This window comes from Corythoichthys intestinalis, chromosome 10 (genome assembly GCF_030265065.1).
Source record: "Corythoichthys intestinalis isolate RoL2023-P3 chromosome 10, ASM3026506v1, whole genome shotgun sequence".
Lineage (NCBI taxonomy): Eukaryota > Metazoa > Chordata > Actinopteri > Syngnathiformes > Syngnathidae > Corythoichthys > Corythoichthys intestinalis.
The window spans coordinates 32698992-32722013 of record NC_080404.1 but is presented as its reverse complement, the minus strand read 5'-3'; the positions used below and the strand labels follow the sequence as shown (position 1 = coordinate 32722013).

The window sequence follows — 23022 nt, the reverse complement described above, 5'->3', positions numbered from 1 at the left end:
GGTCGTGATATTGACTTCACTGCAGAGGAACCAGAAGATAATTCTCCCGATGAAGCAAAACTCCACTTTTTTCCACCCATCTTTGAATCTTATGCTCCTACCATTTCCTACTGATACAATCTATCTGCACTGTCACTAATTGCTACCATGCCGGTAACCATTTCGGTGACTGACGTTCCAGATGTGTCAAGCGTAATAATATGACTGATTAGTCCATTCAAAAAGCCTTCAGCACATAGTAATGCGGTGGCCACCTTTGAGTTTTAATAACACAGTAGAACCTTTGAAGACCTTATCTATTAAATCCCAGCATGCAACACAGCAATATCATTAACGTCCGACGGCCAATTTAATAAAGACCAGACCGCGTGGTCGCTAAAGATGTTTGACCGAGGCAACGCGGAAAAGTAGAGCATCACAGCTAGCCCTATCGTCGCTATATGAAGTGTTTCAATTAGACCCGGTCCCTGCGGAGACGCGACACAACACCTTGACATGAAATGTGACTCTAATTTTAGCTAGTAAACCCTGACCATAAGCTAAAGCACCTTTAATATCCACTTTCTTTAACTCGGCGGGCATTCCTGTTCAATGCGGGTGCACTATTTCTATTCTATAAAGTCACAGTGTCTTTGCAAAAAGACAGGCACATTGTTAAACACAGCTTTATTACAGAGAAAGCAGACTTCTTTCCATGAATACAAAGTGTTGTTGGCAGTGAGACAGCTCTTGACACCGGACCCAAGATTAGTTTCCTGGGCGCGTGTATACTTAATATAGCGCGGTCTCCCAGCCTTTGCATGAAACAATCACAGAGTGAGATGAAACCCTGCACTTCCAATAAACAACATAAATATTTGATTTGCTCTCTAATGGACCCAAATATGGGGTTCAGGGGGCATGTAAATGATCCCACCAAGTGATTCGTCATTGTTAAGCTTGCCATCCGAGGGTCAGCGCTGGGGGTCAAAAGCACATTTTCAATAAAAGAGCCGGCGGCAGGGCTTGCATGTACGTTTGGAATGAGAACAGAAACAGCATATAGAGAGCGGCCATTACTGGCTGCAGGTGAGGTGGGGGAAAACTCTATAAAAAGGAGATAAAGCTGGAGGACGCAGGGTGTGCATTAGCAGAAAGGCAAATCGACACCCAGCCCACTCGCCGCCGCGCCCTGAGCAACCCCCCCTCGCCCGCCCTCCCATGACTTCACCCTCCAGTTGATAATATTACTGCGCTATTGATTTCCACCAGCCTTCTCTCTGGGACCAGTAAGACACGTGGTAATTGTAAGGAGACAGAAAGCCAATACGGGAGTGCTCATGGATAGCGAGGGATGCACGCTAATATTGTTGCTACACAGAGAAAAAAAAAACATGGAGGTTGAGTGTGGTGGTGGTGTGGGGGGGGCTGCCTCTGATTGAAGTTTACCTCGTAATTCTAAGACAACATCGTAGATGACAGTCTGACCCTGTGGGAGGAGTGCAGATATAAAAATTCAATGCAAAGTCCAGGGTGAATATGAAAGTAATAAGTGTGAGCAGTCAAGTGATGAGAAAGGAGATTGGTTTGCGGGCATTGCGTTAAGTGAAGAGAGACTTTGGAATTCACCCCCCTTTTTAAGATCTTGTTATAAAACAATTTTCTATTCATAATATAAAAAAGACAATTTATAATACCATTTTGTGCCCTCTGGCAGTAATGGACAAATAGACTGGATATCACATTATATCACACTCAATTTCTCTCTTCTGTAACAAATTAGATTCATTATGAAATTAAAAGTGGAAACTCAATATTGTTTTATTATTAAGCTGATTGCTTTGGATTCTTTACTTTCCCCCCAAAATGAGCATAAGCCCATTCTTTTCCAATTCCTCGCATAATCCGCCAGGAGAAAATATTACAAATGTGCTCATGTCAAGCAATTACCCATGTATTTAAATGAATCTCTCTTCCTGTGCTCTTTGAAGTACCTTCATCTAATGGCCCTATGCTTCTAAATGCATTCATTACCTCGGGCTAGAGCTAACAGAGTAATTGCCTTACAGTTTTATAATGGCATTAGCACTCCAAGCTACATAACCTAGGCCCTCTTTTATTAACTGCGATAATATAAATACAACATCCATGTTAATCTACTGCTCTAAGAATCACATTTTAGACCCCGTTTCCCGCTTGTTTTATGACAATGCGTCATTTGTTATGACTTCCCCTCTGCGAGACGAACTGAAAGCAGCTTCTAAATCTTGGGTGATCTGTCATGTGAGCAGCTCCATTTAAACAGTTGTTGAACACGAGACCTTTATGCAAAGCGAGGCGAAGAACAGCAGAAATCGGTCACGCGTTTGTCAGCGAACAAAAGAAATCATTTGAGGCCTTTAATTGTTTCAATTTAGCATGGCGTGTTCTGATATGTCTCCATGACATGAAAGCCAATTACACTTATTCTGGAGTAGCATTCAGATTTACATGGAAATGCCCCCAGAACACTATTCCGCGCTAATCGTATTCACAGCGTGAGCTGATCCGCATGAAGGCGTCTCGTCAGAAGACAACAAACTTCGTCCTTGATTGGGTGCAGCACTTCTCATCATCCTCGGATATGACTGGGCTGCCACTTAAGCATAGCCCCGCCAGTCGGCTCGGTTAGTTAAGACACCACGCGGTAAACGACAGATTAAGGATGAGAGGCAATATCGTTTCCCTCTCCTCCTCTTTTTTTTCTCCAAGCTGTCCTTATGTCACTGCTGCAAAGTGCCATATGGACAAGGAGCGGGAGGACGTTTTACAGGGAATGAAACATGGCTTGCGTACGAGACGCTCTTAATTGCTTTAATTGTTGCTTAAAATTGAGAGCCATGTAGGAGAGCTTGAAATATGATGGAATAGATTATTGGTAATTATTAACCGCAGACAAAAAGAGAAAGAAAGCCACTTTATCTCACTCAGCAAGCGCGAGAGAAATCTGTTCTGCCTGATGAGAACACATCAAGACAGCTGGTCCTCTCATTTAGCCTACCTGCCTCACGACAACCGTAATTCTTTATTTGTATGCAAACTAGATGCATGCAACGTTGAGCATACACACCAATTTCAGAGGTAAATGCCCATTCTAAGAACCACCCATCCGGTAACTTGGAGTGGATTAAGCGATATGTTTCTATAAGAAAGCGTGGCGTATGCTGGAAGTGGCTTCTACAGTGATTCATCTTGATAAATCAAGGGCTGCGCTAGATATGCTCCTCAGGATGAAAGCACCCGTAAACACTACGTACGCCGCGCCTAGCGAATGCAGGCCAAGCGTTGGAGGCCGCTGTTTGAAGGCACCGAGGCTGTGTTTACATTCATTTACGGCAGCTGCTGTCTTAATCCCGCGCCGCTATTGCCAAGTGATGGAACACTTCAGACAAATTACCGAGGCCCGCAAAAGAAAACACAGTCAATGTGAGAAGAAAACAAGCACCATCTGAGATGTTTCTGCTGACAGATTTGCATTGCTTTTAAGCGGGGTTCTAAGAGCCCGGTCAACAAATCTCCACTTTACAGCAGGTGACAACACGCGAGCCTTTTCGACAACGCTGGCGCAAGCGAGCCCTTCCCGCAACTTGCCTCTGACACGTTGAATGCACTCGAAAAGGACAAGAGGGTTTTCTTGGGAGCATATTGCCTCCGGTATTATAAAAGCAAAGAGAGCAGCCTGCATGCTTGAGAGGGATTTAATTGTAAGTGGCGAATTCAAAGGCAAGATAAAGACACGACAAGCGGGCCAAACCCCGCCACCTAGCCCGCAGTCCGGAACGGAGCGGGACCAACGGGATCTGGGGCCAACTCATTTTCAGTGTTAAGAGCCAAAGCAACACAGCTAATCCGCATTGTCAAGCGGGGGCAAGCTTGCAGACATGGATAAGACCACATCCTGAGCATCCGTGTCCCCAAGGCACGAGCACCCAGCTCCTGCTGGATGGGAAGTCATTTGTGAAGTCCTTTGCAGCAGCCAGTCAAAGAGGTTAATTGAAAAATTCCTTAATGTCATTACAACAGAACTAGATTAACCCAGAGCTAATTCACTTTATTGTTCTGAGGAGAGAGGCCTCGGCGCTGAACTCTGGAAGCCCAGAATCAGGCGTGAGGTGTTGTTTTTAAAGGACTATGCCAGTTTAATTAAGATAGGGAACATTATTCACCGCTCTGCATGCATGGGAGGAGTAAAGTAGTGTGTAAATGAAGGAGCGGCGCCTCTTAAAACAGCACTCCTCTTTACTTTGGGCGCCCAGGAAAACCCTACACGGCTTGCTGTGTAATGTTTCTGATACGCTCTATTACTGTATGGGCTCTCAACATTTTCTCTTGTTTTTTTTTTTATTCCCCTTCATCAGGAGGTGTTACTGAAGAGGGCAGCTGACCTCGTTGAGGCCCTGTATGGGATGCCACACAACAATCAGGTCTGTATCCGCACAGTTATATGCTTAAATAAATGAGATATTTACTGAGAGCACCACCATAGGGGATTTTCACACAACTATATCTGGAGCGAGATGTGAGCTAACCATATAGCCGTGAACCAGGCATCAAAGCGGTCGCGCATCTTTAAAAAAGGAAACTCAAAAACCTTTGCCTCTCCTCTCCGCTTCTCAGGAGATCATTCTGAAGAGGGCAGCTGACATCGCCGAGGCCCTGTACAGCGTTCCCCGCAACCACAACCAGATCCCCTCTCTCGCCAACACAGCCTCCCACGGCATGATGGGAGTTAACTCCTTCAGCAGCCAGCTAGCAGTCAACGTATCTGAGTCACAAGGGAACGACCAAGGTATGTGATGCGCCGCTCAGTGGCTTTCAAATGTCCGCTCAGGGGAACAACAGCGTTAGGTCACGCGATGGTGTCCGGGTTAGAAACGACTTTTCGTACGCTCATTAAAAAGACTAAATGGATGGAAAGCCACAATTTTCAATAACTGCTCCAACTCCACAACAATATATGCTGTTATAGGCCCCAATTACGTTTAAACCTCTGTTCTTATTAAAGTGCCATCTGCAGCATGAGCTAATATAAAAAAAATATTTAATTGCATCTGTAAATTTCACTGGTTAAAGCAATGGACAAACCGCCCAACCCCTCCTGTGTGATTCTGCAGTGGGCTACAGCCGGAACACCAGCAGCGTGTCCCCCCGGGGCTACATCTCCAGCAGCACCCCACAACAGTCGAGCTACAACACCGTCAGCAACAGCATGAATGGCTACGGCAATGCCGGCATGAACCTTGGAGTGCCAAGCTCCCCGGGGTTTCTCAACGGATCCTCTGCCAACTCCCCATATGGAAGTGAGTAGCCCGCCACCATTGAGCGCCGCCGTAGCATTAAACTGCCGTTGATTGAATTCCAGTTCCCACATTCGTTTTTGCCTCAATGAATCACTCGCGACAGAGTTAGAACATTGCTGCTAATGTATTACTATCCCTTCAGTGGCTTGCTCCAAGTCCTTCTCGGAACACGTATAGTTAACCCTTTACGGGGCACTCATTTAACTCATTGGCTACCATTGACGCCACTAAACATTCAATCTATTTGACTAGGTTGGTTGGCAGCATCTAGTACGGTCAATGGCACTAAAATATTTACATTCACAGCCAGTCCTGTCAATGGCAGGCAATGAGTTAAATACAATGATGGTTCATTTAATCAACTTTGAGTGTGATAGAGTGCCATAACCAGAGAGCTTTTATGTTTAATACGTTTATCTATTCGTATAGATATATACAGTGCCCTCCATAATTATTGGATTTATAATAATGTGTTTTTTAGCTTCTAATAAATTTTTTTCTAAATAATATGGGACCTTAATGGAAAAAAAGAGAAAAATGCAACCTTCAATACAAGTGCATTTATTCAGTGGGGAAAAATCCCACATAAAGAAATAATTATTTTACATCAAATAATGTGTGTCACAATTTTTAGCACCCCTGGTGTTAATACTTTGTACAACCACCTTTTGCGAACAAAACATCACCGTATCTTCTCCTATAATGTTTCACAAGATGGGAAAAGACAGAAAGAGGGATCTTCAGCCATTTTGATTTTGTGTCTGGTGAACCATTTCTGTGTAGAATTGGCCATATATTTAGGGTCATTGTCTTGCTGAAAGACCCAGTGACGACCCATCTTCAGCTTTCGGGCAGAGGGCAACAGATTTTGATTTAAAATGTCCTGGTATTTCAAAGCATTCATGATGCCATGCACCCTAACAAGGTTCCCAGGGCCTTTGGAAGCGAAACAGCCCCCATCACTGACCCACCCCCATACTTCACAGTGGGTATGAGGTGCTTTTCAGCATGCGCATCTTTCGTGGCACGCCAGACCCACTTAGAGTGTTTGTTGCCAAAAAGCTCAATCTTGGTCTCATCTGACCAAAGCACACGGTCCCAGGCTTCAACTGGCTTCAACTGGGACTGTATAATTTTTTCATTGTGACCTAATTTGTTTAAAAGTTTAAAATACGTGAGTGAATTATTTTTTTAAGTTTTTTTTAAAAAAACTAAATATTTGACATCAATTAATGATCGTAGGCTAAAAACTATAGACATTTCGGATAATTAATATAATTTCTTACCTTCTTTTTATGGCTGGGTTGAAAAAAAAAAAAGCGGTTGCGCAGTGTCTGTAAACAGGGGTCTCCAGGGTAAAACGGACAAATTAAAAATAGTCCGGGGGCATAATGTGTCATGAAACTGTTATTGCAGCATATAGACATATTGTTGTATCAAACACAACAGTTCTTTTGGCTTAAAATACAGCAGTTTATTTCAAAGAGTGGTGCAAGAGCAGAAGCTGCTTTTTCAGCCTCGTCTGTGTTTTCTGCCATACTGTATTTTCGGACTCTAAAGTCGCACTTTTTTTCATAGTTTGGCTGGGGGTGCAATTATACTATGGGGCGGCTTATGTGTGAAATTATTAACACATTATCATTTCATTTCACATGTTATTTTGGTGTTTTGGAGTGACACCGATGGTTTGGCAAACTTGTTAGCATGTTCTTTATGCTATAGTAATCTGAAAAAATCTTAATAGCTATGTTCTGTTAACATACCGGCCACGTTCGCATTTCGTTGTTCATGCATCATGTAACATTATCATACTGTATACTTATTCAGCATGTTGTTCTCTATTGTATTTTTATTTTAAATTGCCTTTCAAGATGACATATGTGTTTTATGAAGTAAATTTCCCCCAAAAATGCAACTTATACTCAGGTGCGACTTATATGTTTTTTTTTCCTCTTCATTGCGCATTTTTGGGCTAGTGCTACTTATACTCAGGTGCGACCTATAGTCCAAAAAATACGGTATATAAAATGATGCAGCAGCCTAGGCAGCCAAATTCAAATAATCACCATAGTTGGTAAAAAGGGATTTCCCTTCCTCCATGCCCCAAAATGTCATCACTCTTTCTGTTTTCGTCATATCACCTACCCTGCAAATTTGAGTGTAATCGGCTAATCCGTTATGAAGTTATGGCAGATTTCTGACCTCTGTGACCTTTGACTTCATACCCCAAAAATCTAATCACCTCTATCAAATATATCTTGCAAGTTTGCTAATTATCCCTTTATTTGTTATCTTTAATATAAAAATACATACAAACAACAGACAAACAGGCATGGAAAACAAATACATAACTTTTCGTACGTTTCACATACTGCCGGCGGTAAAAATATAATCATAATTGAGACCAGCCGTCCACAAATGTGGACCTCTCAGTTTGTTTCATGTAGGCCATAGTTGTATATCAAATGTTAATTTAATATTGTGGCGTACAGTACATGAACGAAAATTTTGATGGCTACGTACGTGAACGGCAGGTCTTTATGGCGTTACGTTTTTGTTGTTTTTTTAATTATCAAAATTTGTCACTTGCTCTATGAATCATTAAGATTTAGACCCGTTACATTGATTTCAATGTGATATGCAATGGCTGAAATTGGACTCGTGTTCAAGCTACTGGTGAGCGGTTGTTAGCGATTGCAGTTATTAGTTCCTATTCTGGTCTTGGTAGTCAATCTTGGGCCACAAGTTGCATTCTTCAACCACGAATCCATGGTTGCCACATAATTAGGTGAAGTGAGTTTGTTATATTTGTTGTAGTTAGTTAAACTACACAATAGCAGCTTTGTTAAAGGGTTCCTATTATGAAGTCGAGTTTCGTGAAACTTTACTGGAGAAAATTAATCACTTTAATGGGGTTTGTCAAGTAATGACACATTAACGTTAAAGACACAATTCAAGTAATTCACAAGGTCAGTATTGTTAAGTCTCGGCCAATATATTTATATTAGGCATGCGTAATGCAAATGTGTTCTGCCAGCCAAATTGTGGCTCGCGGGAGCCTGTAAGTACTGATCTTGTACCCCCCTCTTCCCTGACCCGACCCCGAAGTAACACTACCCCAGCCTTACCTCAACTGCCCTCTTCCTCTCTAAGCACTACTCACAGCACGTTCTCACTCTCACCCGCCCTCCTGCCCTCTCCCTCCCTGTCGTCTCTGCAGTTAAACAAAAGAGCGCCTTCGCCCCTGTGGTCCGACCTCAGGCCTCCCCACCCCCCTCCTGCACCAGCGCCAACGGCAACGGACTGCAAGGTGAGCCCCCCTCACCCCCTCATCCTTTCCCTACGGACTACTGGTCAGATACTGCTGCTCAGGCCTCTGTCCGGTTTGGTGAGGGATTAATCATTACACTTATATGCATTTTGACAGGCCAATTTACACATCACACACACATGCATACATGCACACACACACATCTGACTCAACTCACGTAAATCCAACAAGCGCGCAGACACCTCGTTGCCCTTTGGTAAAGATGATCTCCGGCGACAAAGAAGCTCGCCAGAATTGTTTTCGGTAATTATGTTTATTAGGTTATGCGTGCGCGCGTCACCACCGACGTGATTGGTTTGAAAACAAGCAAAGCTGTCGCGTGCGCGCCCCAAGATTAATAACATTGGGCTTAATGAAGTGGGAAATTAAAGTTCATCTCACAACACGTTCATACTTATTAATACATGTTGTGCAGAAATTAATGAGCAATGCCTCACCATCATCTGCGCTGGCAAACTTAAAAGCATTCCAACCATGACTCTACAAATACACTCCCAGCAATATAATAATATATCATTCCCGGCAGTTCAGTAGTTGCCTAATTGTTAAAACGTGTGAAAGTGCCGCATATATAAACTCTCCGGGTGAGGTGGCAGTCGCTAATGACACCCCGAGCAGATGGCCTCGCTACAATAACCCAAGATACCTTGGATCGCAGCTAATCTTTCTCGGAAAAAAGCTCGTTCGTCCACGCAACGCAAGGAATTTCTGATTGCAGAAAGTGACCGTGCCTGTCGGTTTTCACCTCCCTGGAGCGTCGGCCACTATTTGCTATTGCACCGATGCCCGAGTAGAAATATCTCACGTGAGCAAGGTCGGCGTGCTGGAGGAAAAACTTAGTCTCGCCCACTAGGAGGGCGTACAGCTGCGGGCAAACACTCGCAGGAACGGCGTAATACACTGTAAAAAACAACCTATAGAATTTACTCAATAAAATTGAGGTAACAATTTACACTCAGTTTAATAGTGTAAAGTTTAGCCAACTCTACTGAGTAAATATTACCTAAATGCATCAACAATAATATATTCAAAAAATGTGGGTAAGGTTTACTTAAACTTTTGGAACAGATTAAATCATTTAATACCTATTAAAATTGAGTATTATTTACTCATGGGTGTAGTGTATTGTATTGTATATTTTACTGAATTTTTTAAAAATAAGTATTAATTTAACTTAATTATTACCATTGTAGATTATGTTTGTTTTACCCTGAAGTCATTGTACACAAGAGAAACATTTGATTGTCAACGGTTTTTTTTGGACAATTTGCTCATTAAATGTAACATTTAAAAAATCTGCCCAACATAAATTGCATAAACATTTTTTCTTCATAGTGTGAGTTCAAGTACAGTATTAACTGATGAGTGAAGAACGCGAGAGCATCAGTCCAAAATTGGCAATATGTAAACAACATGAGTTCAAGAACAGTTTTAACTGAACAGTGACCAACACCAGTGCATCAATTATCTTTTAGTTTGAGACCCAAATAAGGCAAAAATGCTTTAACATAGATGTTTGAATCCTACAGGAGTGCTATGTTGTAGCATATTAAACCACCGTGCAAAATAGTTTCATGAAATTAGTGTGCAAATAAATCTAAGAAATAAATGTAAATGAAATACATTTTAGCAGGAAAGACATCCTAGAGCAAGGGTCACCAACTCCAGTCCTTGAGGGCACCTATCCAATCGGTTTTCAGTCTTCTCCGGTCTCCCTCCTCCAACACACCTGAATCAAAAATAATCAGGATCATTATCAGGCTATTGTACAGCTTGCCGAGTTGTTCCTTAATACATATTGACTAATCCGAGTTGTGGTGGCCTCTAGTGGTTGCCGCCATTGCTGCCATTTACACGCCCCAGTAGCAGCCCAGCGTCACTCAATTATAGTGAAAGGTGAAATATTTGACAATACTGTACGTCGTAACTGGAAAGTTAATTACAAAAAAAGGTTAATGGTTCAAATTAAGCCAAATTATTACCAAAAACTTATGTTGCTACGCTCTGAAAAACAGTTAGCTTTTGGCTAGCTATCAGGAATGACTGTCGAAAGCCAGGAATAAAATATAAAAATATTTTTACTATTGGGGCTTCTTAATTTAACATGCAGCATACCTGGCTTGTTTATGTTTTCGCACTGTCAATTTTAAAAGAAACATTAAGTTCAAACTTACCTGTTACTGTACGATGCCATCCAAGTTGTAGTGTCTCGCCAAATGAAACGGTCCCTCTTTCAAGTTTTAAAGAAGACGAGTTGGCGCATGCGCAGCCTTGAGCACACACCTAATATTTTTGGGTAGATATTATCTTGTTAGTTCAAGTTGAAGTTTATACTGATTAAAATTGGGTAAAGAGAGTTAATTTTAACCAATTTAATACAGTTCACTTGCTTACCTAAATACTTTTAGTATAACTTATAAAATTTATATGGATTATAATTACTACCCACAAAGATATTTTTTTATAATGTACAAACATACACACACGCACACACATGTAGATGCACTATTTCATTGCATTTATTTCCAGAACTGTTTTAAACTGGATGAACTAATCACATCTTTCCTCTTTTTCTCAGCTATGTCCGGCCTCGTCGTCCCACCAATGTAAATGCACTTTCATCATCTCAAGCACCAGTCTACCACTTTCACAGGACATGCCCCCTCCCCTTGGCATACAACAGCAAAAAGTGTTGGTGCCATGTATAGTCAACTGCTTGTTCTCTTTTTAAAGATGAATGAGAAAAAAGGAATCTTTTCCAAATGACTATCAATCCAGCAGAAGAAAAAGGATCTCACGAGGAACAATATATTTTTTTTCTGTGGGACTTTTTTTTTTGCTTTTGTTTTGTTTTGTTTTCCCGCCCACTCATTCTATCACCCTTGACGAGGACACAGGATGATGAAGGGTTTATTTTGTATACCTGTCGGCTTGCGCTTCGGCCTTGGATCCGTTCGATCGACCACACATTCAATACTGGAAGGGACTCTGTGGACTCAACATTGTACAGTAAAAACACTGATGTACAGTACATTTGCCAATGAACTTGTTTGCCTCAGATTTTCTTTTCTTTTTTCCTTCCTGTTCTCTCTTTTAATAGATCCACACACAAGAGTTGTGCGTCTTTATAATGTGACTTTTTTTGTATTTTTAAATGTGTGAGGAGGAAAAAAAAAAACACAGGGGCCAAGACAGTTTCAACTGGAAATTATAAGAGATATATAATGTAGTTAATTGATCAGAAAATTACAAGGGAGGGTGGGGAAAGTACGGGCGGGGCTGGGCGGGTGAAGTTGTACCATGTTTCATTCCTGCATTTTAACTTAAATTTTGTAATTTATTGTAGCTAGGAAAAAAAAAAATCATCTTCAAATGGGAAAAAAATCCTCTTTGAGTCAACAAGCACACTGATGTGTACAAAAACACTGCTCTGTTGATGAATATGATGTACTTCCATGTCTAGAGCTTCCTTTTAAGCAAGTGTGTTTTGCCATGTTTTTCAACTTTTTTGCTAGCACTGTATATTAATGCATTCCTAGGCTACTGTGAAGTCTGTTTCTTGTTGATGAGGAGCAGTCTCTCCCTTCTATAGCTCCAACTCCCTTATGTGTTTTATATGTGGTTAAAAAAAATGGTAGACTATTGTGATATTGCCAAACTTGTGCTAAATATTTATACATCTGTCTTTTTCATGTTCTTTTAAATCAACACTCCAAAAAAAATGTTGAAAAGAAAAAAAAAAGTAAAAAAGCAAATCCATCGAGAATGTAGGCGTAAAGTAGTTCATTGTCATATTTCTGTTCCAACACACACTTGCGCTCACTGAGGGAAATTTTGTAACATATCAACTATAAATAATGTATTTATCTCTGAAATTTTGTATATTGCTTTTCATTATGTATGTATTAATCGTCATTGCCCTTAATATAGTGATGCAGCACAGATAATTCAGCCAAGAAATGTTGCCTTCATTTCTTTTCTTTTTTTTGTATTTGATGAAATGCAATGTGCATATATTTCATGTGTATTCTCAAAAACTTGTGTTACTCCGTCGAGACTCTCTTGTCCAAGTTTTTTTGTTATTTCTTTTTTTTTTTTTTTAAAGGGGAAGTCAAACTTCATTGTTTATTTTTATATTGATTTTAAATTATCTATACAGACCATTTTGGAGAAAACTTTGTTGGTTGTATTGTCAAATAAATTGTTTGTGACCCATATGATAGTTGTTAAGATCCAATAGAGACTAATGTGCATGAGGGACAACCTTGGAGATATATATATAAAAAAAGCAACAACAAAAAACAAACAGACAAACAAAAAAAAACAGAGGCTCCATTTGTGGTTGTATTATTTTCTGTTTTGTAGAATGTAAAGAAGTCATTTTTACTCACCACTTATGACTCTGCCACATAGCTTACACGTGTTTACAGGGGAGAAACATTAAAAATGTCAACATTTGGAATGGAAACGATGTTTTATTAAAATTTTGCAGTTAAGTCTTTCAGTGCCATTGGCGATGATAGACGTCCGATCCCTTTGACTTGGAAGGGCTTGCAGCGAATCACATCAATGAATTTAACCCCTTCAAACCTAAGCATGCTGCTGAAGGACATGACGCGTTTGCGTCTTTGAACTAATAAATACACTGAATTTAGTTGCTTGTGCCACTTCCGGGAGATGATTGGATGAAACTTCAACAAACATCGAAATCAAAATCATGAGGTTTGGCACGTCCTCATTGCTATTTTTGGCTTTTTCAAAAATGGCTGACCAAACGAGACTTTAAAACGGATAACGTAAAGTGCTCATTTCTCATTAAGCACACATTAACATGAACAATAACCAATAAAAGCATGAAATATCCCCAACCAAAGAACTTTGTTCTGGTGTTTGAGTAGAGTAAAAATCAGATTTTTTATTTTTTTTTGCCCAGCAAAATAAATGCGGGTCTGAAGGGGTTAAATTAGTTACTGGTAGACATCCAATCCATTTGAACTAAAAGGGCTGCTAGCTGCAAGCCCGTTTGATTCAAATGGATTGGACTTCTATCACCGTCAATGGTAACCAATGAGCTTTAAAAAAAAAAAAAAAAAAAAAAAAAAAAAAAAAGAAATGAATAAAAACGACAAAAAAAACTTTTTGTCCTTAACGACACCACTTCTTGAGTGTCAGCAACCACTGAAACGGACGACCAGAAGACGGACAGAGCGGAAAGCACAGATGATGTTGTGTTATGTTTGAAAGTGTAACCTCCTCAAAAAATGAGGGGGTGCTGGTGTTCTTACACCCACTCTTGTCGACAAAGCGCTCTGACATTGCGAGATCCTCTTGCTGCTTCAAAGCCTCATTGTAGTCATTCATAAACAGCAGCAGCTTTTTTATTCAAAGCACCCCAAATGGGGCTCATTCAAATCCCTCATTTCATTGCATTAAGCCACCTAGTTAATAAAGAATCAATACATTGAAAGCGCAAGGTTATCCTTTGTCTATAAGAGCTGGTATCGTTTTGAACCCCTTATAGTTTGTGAGCTGAAAGGAGGGGGGACCACTGTGAAATCTATACTCATCAAGTGGGTCAAACAGAAGGAGAAGAGTGTTTAGGGGTGTGTGTATGGGAAGGGGGGTCTCCCTAAAAACAAGAGAGTATCTTATCTGGCGTTCTGAGTGCGCACGGAGAAGCAGGTCACAAAATGTCAATTTCCCATCAAGGCAACATTGTCTGCGGCCACCTCTCCTTTTAATGCACAATTAAGCGGCGACGACCCGAGTGCCAATCAGCATATCGCAGCTTATTATGTCAAGCGCCGTGCACGGATTCTGCCGCCGCGCAGATAGTCGGCAGGGCGGGGTGGGGCTGCTGATAGCGCAAAAAAGAACAGACGCCCTCAAAAGAGCAATTTAATTTTCAGCTGCGATCGCCTGCTACCCTCAAATCATTCCCTCGATAATCCAAAGTGTCTGATAACAATAGTGTCCTGACATTGCATTATCTGTTTCGGCAACAGCGTCGGATCTATCGCCTTGCTTACCGCTGTCTCTATTATTCATGACAAAAATCTTGCTCGGGCAGGAAAATGCGCAAACTGTACATTTAGTCAAAGCGTGGCTGTAAATTAAACCTGGGCACATACTGCCATGGCGGGAACAATAGCCAGCTGAGCAGAACAAGGAGGGTGGAGAGGGGGAAAAAATAGACAAGTTGTGAGGGTGAAAGTACAATCAAAAATGACATGTTTGCTCAGTTGTTGCCAATTTTAAGCGCTCGCAGGCAAACTGGAGGTGCACTCGATTGTCTCAGCAGGTTTCCTCTCTGCGTCCGGCGAGCTCGGCCACGCCACTCAATCATTCTGAGAGCCTCTTTATTGGAGAACTCTAATGGCAACCCTCCGCCATGATCTTAATGTGTGCATTAAATATTTATAAATCCCGGGTCAATAATGCCCCATAACCAGAGCCTGACAGACCCCCTCCCTGCCGTAGCGTGCGGCCGCCTCCCTCCCCGACGCGGGCAAAAGGTGAAGGGGTCACGCAATCAAAAGGGAACGCGGCTCGCCACATCCATACGTTTGCCACTCTTATCAAGACTCGCCTCAGTAGTGCTTATCTGTCAAAGGAGAGAAATATTGAAAGCAATATCGATCTTAACTAGAATTGCCGAGAGCCACGCTTCAGACATCTGCTAGTGGATTGTTATATGTATAAAGAAGGGGAGGTACAAAAAAAAAAAAAAAAAAAAAAAAAAAAAAAAAAAGATATCTCATTATTAGAACTCTGTGCAGTAATATTGAACACCTCTGCTGCCGGGGTATGACTAACAGCCACGATATTAGCCGGCACCGCTGTAGATTTACTGGAGCCGATCCTGGACAATAAATATTTCTTCATTAGCGGGCCGGCTTAATCGCGGCGTCTCCACGGGTGACTCGGCCGCTTTAGGTGACCGTCGGCGGGGCCGCTCAGGTGAAAGATTGCGCTCCGGTGATAGCGCACGCATAAAAGGGCGGCCGGACAATGAGGCAGTCAATGGAGAGTGCTGGCTGAAAGAGCCACAATGGTCATGCAGGCTGGGAATTGGGCTGCGTAATATAAAGGAATGAAACCTTCAGCCAGGCCATGGAGGACAAGCATTCAGAAAAGAGCTTTTTGTTTGCTCTTTATCAATCTGCGCTTTCCCAGGAGAAAAAACAATTCCACCTGACCTTAAAATGGGAATATTAGCTTACGCATCCGCTCCCTGTGTAGCTGTTATTGAGGAGGTTATAGGTTGACTTTAAATGGATGTTGCTGTGGTCATACCTTTGTGCCCGTGCGTGTCCAGACAAGGGCCCATCAAACTAAAATAGCATGACAATAGTTTATCTTGGCTGCTGGGCGGGCAGTGCTTAGGAGGTCTTTTTAAGGATTGGCTGTTAACTGCTGAGCGAGGAGATGGAGGGAAAAGTGGGAGTTTAGATACTGTAGTGGGATGCAACTACTTTGACAGCACAACCGGGGATGGCAACTTTGAGATGACATCAAGCGGGCTGACCTTTTTTTGAACAATTCTTCATCAAAACAAGGGCTTTGACCCTTTTTTCTTTTTTTAAATAGTCTCGCTGTCTGTGTGTGAATGGGAACATCTGATAATACAGCGCTCCCCTGCTACAACAACACACCGGGACTCAGCTTTGCAGCGAAAACTAGATCCGTACAAAGATTTCCACTTCACTCGGCGCAGTCAAGAAAGGATGAGCAAAGTATCCCGGCGCGTTGGAAGAGCCATTAAACTTGAATTTGGGTGTCATTTGATACTTCATTAATGTTTCAGTGACTTTCACATTCACAAATGGAAGATTTAGACTCGGCGGGAGCGCGGCGTTCAACCTATTTTCCCTTTACGAACTTCACCCGGTCCCCTAAACGACTCCCTAAATGTTGCCCGGTCAGGGAGCGTTGGTGCTCGGCCATAAAATAACTGCCACGGTCTAACCATATAGAGTTCTTTTCATAGTGCCCCTCTGTAGTGCTTTGTCCAGTACTTCTGGATATGATATCATCTATTAATAATGTATTGGCAATGGATTACATAAAAAGGGAGCAGAAATAACATCCAATATTCATGCCCCCTGAGCTTGACTGTGTCCAATCCGTTTGGCCCATAAAACCTTCGCCCCATTTCCATATCCTCTGTGGGTCACGACAGGTCCGCCGCACAAAGACTCACAGAACGGCTCCACTCAGGAAAAGGGCAGTAAAAAAAAAACGGGTGGATTTTTAACCTGTACGTAAAAAAAAAAAAAAAAAAAGAGAGAAAGCAGCGAAAAAGCTCTTTTCCGATTTCAGCGCCTGGGAGAAACCTGGTGCTGCATTTCCCTCTTTAATTGTGCCACTTGAGAAATTGACGTGCCTCTGAAACATGGCATGAATCTCGCAGTTATTGCAGTCCCCTTGGCAGGGAATGTTGATACAACATCTGCATGCTATAGAAAGTAATGGAAGTAGCAGAGGTGGCAGCTGCAACTCTACAGGAAGTGTGCCATTTTCAGGCAGCGCCGCTGTGAGAAGCGCTAACTGCCAGCCTGGTCTTGCAGGCGGCTCTGATTGCCAGGACACTATGACAAACAGGCTGGGGATGGGAGTGTTGCATCCTGGGGGATGACAGCTTCTGTTTGATTGTCAATAAGGCTCATTAGCAGGAAAAATGGGGAATGCGAAAGGAGATTAAATGGCTCCCCCCTCGTGTTTTATTTTGCCGACTGACTTTCTTAAAAGCGAAATCGTACAGAAATATGTAAAGTACTTTCTGTCCATGCCGTTGCATTCCACATTCCATCTTGAAAACATCACGCACACCTTACACCGAGCGTGTTTTCGCTCCGAGTCATTTTCGGAACAGAGGCGGATGTTTCCCCCCACGTCTCAGGCAAGGAGCGGCCAACAAAGCGGCGTGTAAGGGCCTTTCCCTGAAGAGTCCTTGTCACACCGCGCCAAACCTCTGTGATTATCGTTGTTTTTGCAGAGAGTGTCCACGCCTGCCAATACCGCTGTTCCATAAATGAATTTGGCCCCTCGTCAACGAATTACCTAACACGCAGAACTGTGTATGTGTCACATCCAATTCCAACTCACCGGCTTTGCTGGTGTGTGTCAGCTGGAGGACTTAATCATCAATCGTCAATCATAATAAGCGAAACACATTGATAGGGCGTCCCCCCCTTCGTCTTCCTCCTCCTTCTCGAACAGTTAAATAAAGAGTAAAGTGAGAAGTTAAAACTGACCTTGTTAAATCGGGACCACAATTTATATTCTTAATTTAGGGTATGGATTAATTAGTCTTGGCATGTGCACGTATCAGCTTCTATCTACGCCGTCACATCACAGAGCGCTTTCAAAACATCTCTGGAATGATTTCTGTCAAAGTAATCTGCATATGCCGTGATGTGTTATTTATTTTATTTTGAATATTTCCAGCACTACACTTTTAATTAATACATAATTGGACAATTTATAGAGAGGACTTATTCCGGCGTTAGCCTCTAATCAATAGCCTCCATCTCCCATCATTCAAAATTAATCACTCTGACCTGTTACCAGCGCAGCACACAGACGTGCACACAGACGCGCTACCTATGATGCTAACTGGCATGAATTTTGCACAAAGCCGAGGAATCTGGCTCATATTTTTCCTTCTCCCGGATCCCCGTCATATAGATCGCAGTCTGCGGGGGCCAGAGGCGCTGACAGAGCCCAGATGCTCCCAGTCTGTCTGGGGGACTGGAGAGACTGGTGCCACGGGGTCCTGGAGCCTCTGAAGTGCCGCCCCCTCCGTCAACAGGACCAAGGCTAGACCTGCACTTTCTCCAGGCTGACACGCACTCTTTACCAAGCTCACAGATTGATACATGCCGGGAGAGACTCCTGCGTAATGCGGCCCCTTCATCAGCCGTTCCTAATTAGAGAAATGCGGTTCTGCTCCCAGGTTCACCAGGTTACAATGACATACTGATACAAGGTTACTGGCACGTACACACACAGATAGCTCTCAGGGTTTCCTTTACTTTCTCATTTAATCCTGCGCCATCTCATCATGACTACCCTAAGCCGAGCGGCAGCTCTTTGTTCTAACAGAATCACAAAAAGAAGTCTGCAATTGTCCCGCTTTCCCTCTCAAAACACAAAGATCATTACAAGGGCATCAAAGGATGCCATGTTTGCGATGATATTGCTCTTTGTAGTGGCGACGTAGCGTGGCGGCGTGCGTCGGTATTAAAGGCTGCCGTGGCAGCTGTCGCGGCTGGCTGCACGGTGCCTCGGTGTCAGGGCCTCCGAGGCCAGGCGGTCCCGGCAGACAGACAAGAGGAGGAGGAAACCTGATAGCGCAGCCAAGGCTCAGTCTGTCTATGCGAGCTATCTATTCCTGTGTCTGACTGGCTGACTGCTGGACTATCTGCATAGCAAACACTCCTCCAGCTTCCCGGCAGCAGTGTGCCGCTCACAGCTTGCCTAACTTGCTCCCCAAAAGTTTTTAATTCTATTTTTTTTAAGATCGCAAACTTTTCAGGAATAATAAAGGCTCCTATGAATGAATGACTGATGTGGCTGCAGGACTCTCATTCGGGCTTGCGTGTTTTCACCGAGGGGGAGAAGGTTGCGGAGTTATGAGCCAACATGTATGAGAAGCAAGAGATGGAAGCATGGAGCGTGTTTGTATTTGATGTGGGGGAGAAAATTGTTCTATAATGAGGAGGGGTGCCAGGATATGAGATGGGAAGTGGGGAGTTGGAGACAGGATGTAAGTTATGAGAAGGAAACCAATGTTAGGAAATGTAGAGGTTGCTGTTGTTGCGGCGCTTTAAGCTCAAATATCTCACGACACTTGCCGGTGATTAATGCAACCTGGCTGGGTCAAAACTATGAGCCCGTGCTTGCAATGCCACCAAAACATTCTTTGTACGGCTCAAATGTGTGTGTGTCGTGTATGTGCGAGTGCATGTGAGGGGGTTAATAAATGTTGAATCAAACGCCGCACGAGACACTCACACTCCTTAAGGGTTGCCCATTAGCGGTGTGTGGGTGCATGGGGAGTTTATCAGTGTCTGGGTGATTTATGAAGTCAGACTCAATATCATCCACTTCACCCACACACATATGGACGTGCACATGTGCGCACATGAGCACGCGTGGCCACACGCTCACGTGCAACCACTGAAACGGGGCTGATATTTGGGATAAAAATGAAGGTTTTGCATGATGAGATGGACTTAGACGCTCTTTTAATGAAATGCTGAAAGTTGGATATCCAAAATTATAAAACACTAATACTGCTGCTAGTACCAATATATCATAGGCTATGTGGGGGGAAAAAAAACCAAAATAAGAGAAAAAAGAAGGTGTGAAATATTTAATATGAAGCATTGCCTAGGGTACCTGAGCAATTACACGGCCAATTACTGGCAGCGTGGCTGACGCTTTGATGCTGGACTTGTTTTCAGCAGCTCCAGACAGCAGCAACTCTGCTTGCTAAATTTGTAGCATTCCACCGAATTTAGTTAGCCACAAGCCAAAAAAAAAAAAAAGAAAGGAAAAAAAAAGAAAAAGAAAAGGAGGGTGCTTACAGTGCACTTCAGAGTATGCCTGGCTTAAATGGGACCCCTTGTGGCTGTGTCACAACTCCCTTCGTTAGGGGGCTGACTGTAGCCTGTAGTCACCACAGGCATCATTAGCCCTCTGTGAAACCACAGACTGGGTCTCATTCTTCATCTGCCTGTCTGCCGCCTCGACATCCACGCTTACCGACGGCGCTCCAGCGTCGGCGCGAGCGAGTGAGTCCGGTGGCGCGCAAGAGCCTGTTCGGATGAGAAATTTATAAATGCAGCAAAAAAAAAAAAAAAAAAAAGTTGAAGAAATGTATTCAAGGGGAGGGCCACTGGAATTGGATCAGTAAAGGTTAGAGTCGAGGTTATTTTGAGAGGGTGGATTATTAAGCTACCTGCGCTGCACAGAGGAGGAATAACTATGGGCATGTCAGGGTCACTCTGGAATTGCATTAGACAGTGAGGAGAATCAAGAATTTAATAGGGGAAGAAAAAGAATGAATGCGCCAACGCAACAAAAGATCCTTAAGGGGGAGCACTGGAAATGTTCTTTCAAACCATTCGCGCGCACACACAAACACACACACACACACACTTTACAAATACAAACACACACTCCCTGCTGCCCCCTCCATATGGTCCTTCCAAGATAAAATAATTCCTCTCAAAAGGGATTAAACGCGGTTGTGCCGGAAAATAAAATAACACATAAACATGTAAGTTGCGGATCAAATGTGCAAGGATGAATTCCAGGTTGAAATGTTGGATGTCAGTTTTCCCGTTCTGTACTGCCCTCTAATGGAAAACACTCCACTCGGAAAGAGCAGAAAAGAGAAGAGGCTCTGCAACAGACGCGAGAGAGACACTCAGCCTAATCGGTAATGAGCCCAAGGCAGTCAACTTTTTATTGTAAATAAACGCAATTAAAAATGATGAAAGGCAGTAATTTGACACGTGGAGACGCGTTGATTTTAAAAGGCGTCTAAAGCGTCGTATATAATGCATAAGACATCAGCAATGGAGGTGGATTGTAAGACGAGAGCAAACAATGAGATCTAAATGGAGACAAAACAAATACTCCACTACAAAGCTTTGTAGCGGCAAAATTCTGAGCCTTTATCACTGGATGTCGAACAAAGCACTCGCTTGGCAGGAAATTAAAAAACCAACGAGAGGTACAAAGACTAATTCTGCTCTCAGGAAAAAAAACAATAACAACAACAACAACAATGCGAGAGACATATTTTTAAGGGAATAATAACTCTTTAGAAAAACCATTCCAAGCACTATCTGGCAAACGCAGTGGAGGCCCACGGGAGCATATGTTTGTAATTCCTACTGTTCTCTGTTTAAGTTATTTTTGTACATTCTAATTCTGAAACAACTCGCTAGTACATTAACTATGCAAGCATCTCTATTCTTAGATTTTTAAAAATGAATTTAAATTGAATATTTACGTACACACTCGACTTTGCGCCTCCGTTTTATTTGTGTGTGTATTTTTTCTGCAATACTTGATACAGTTGGCGTCCGTCGTGCGTCAGCCCTCCTCGCGGTGTCTCTCGTGGGCGAGCAGCCATTGTTTGAGGTGGTCGCCCCTGCCGCTCATGTACGGGCCGCTCTGGCCACTGCTCGAAATGACTCGGTGGCAGGGGATGATGAGCGGAATCTGGCACGGGCAAACAAAAGAGGAATTCATCCCCGAGGAAGCGGACGTGCAACTTTTGCAAATGTTGTGCAAGCACATCTCGACACACAAGCAGAGCCACTTTGATGTCTTATCTTTTTCTGGAAAGGTACAATTATCTTTCCTGTTTTTTTTTTTTTTTTTTTTTTAAACCAATGTTCTAATTCACTGCAGAGAATTGAATTTTAAGAATAACCCTATGAAGTGTAAATACAGGAAAATATCTGAAAGTAAAAAGTCGACGTAGGCGCTTAGGAGTCGCTGTCTTTTGACAAGCGCTTCCTGCTAGAAATGTATTATGTATGATAGAGCCTGTGATTTACCGCATAAACGGTGCAACTTTAAAGTCGTCGGTGTGCAGACGATGTGAATCTGCAGTTTTGTGGGTGCGGTAAAACAAAAAAGCGCCACAACAAAAGTGTCGGGTTTGATCGGGCGCAATCCCGCATTCGGGGTGATGGCTCAGTCTATGGCGATAAATGTTTTTTTTGCTCTTTAAAAGTGTAAAGCAAAGAAGCAATCAAAAATTAATGGGCAAAAACACCAGCAGGATGAATATTCAATCGAGAGGGTGTCAACATTAAGATCTGATAACCCTGTGATCATTAAAAAGAGGAAGTCGGTGGAGCGTTTACTCTTATTGCAGACGACTGCCAGGGGGGTCCCGGGTTCTTTGTAAACTAAATGGCTGGAGAAAGATTAAACAAGCCAGCCTAAAACACTTCGATCATTGTAAATTCAGAACAAGAGCGGCGGCAACGCTTGCTATGAATCACGGCAATTATTTCATGTCAAACCTTCCTCCATTGATTCGGGTTACATTTAAAAAATGTCACTGCCAAACAGGCTGCGGTGTGGCTGTAATTTCTGCTTGATCATAACTTGATGGCTTCTGCGGCATATAAAAGTTGGATGTGCTGTGCGCGCCTCGCTTCAGATCCATCATTAAACCCGCTCCCATATCAACAGCAATAAAACTTTCCGAGCCCCAGATTAACCTTGCAGACAGAGAAATACTGCTCCAGTATTCAGATCAATATTGTTCCCCGGGTTTGGAGGGAGAGCAGGGTACCCTCAAGGCCTTCGGATCTGCCTCCTGACTGCACGGGGAGG

General features: G+C 42.8%; 2 protein-coding genes across 5 annotated transcripts in view; one reads left to right on the top strand and one right to left on the bottom strand.

Moving 5' to 3' along the window:
• The window catches only part of ebf3b (EBF transcription factor 3b), a 120830-nt gene extending 108034 nt beyond the window's left edge, over positions 1-12796 (top strand). For 2 of the 4 annotated variants that reach the window (XM_057848399.1, XM_057848398.1), the window contains exons 12-16: positions 4377-4442; positions 4636-4807; positions 5133-5318; positions 8539-8706; positions 11228-12796. In XM_057848399.1, the coding sequence (XP_057704382.1) occupies positions 4377-4442; positions 4636-4807; positions 5133-5318; positions 8539-8706; positions 11228-11259 (624 nt within the window). In that variant the 3' untranslated portion in view covers positions 11260-12796. The remainder of the gene's footprint in view (positions 1-4376; positions 4443-4635; positions 4808-5132; positions 5319-8538; positions 8707-11227) is intronic. The other 2 variants (XM_057848401.1, XM_057848400.1) reach the window with 1 other exon arrangement.
• A 2639-nt stretch (positions 12797-15435) lies between these two features.
• mgmt (O-6-methylguanine-DNA methyltransferase) overlaps positions 15436-23022 on the bottom strand; it is a 56200-nt gene continuing 48613 nt past the window's right edge. Inside the window, exon 5 of the mRNA XM_057849043.1 lies at positions 15436-21891. Within this exon, the coding sequence (XP_057705026.1) occupies positions 21763-21891 (129 nt within the window). The 3' untranslated portion in view covers positions 15436-21762. The remainder of the gene's footprint in view (positions 21892-23022) is intronic.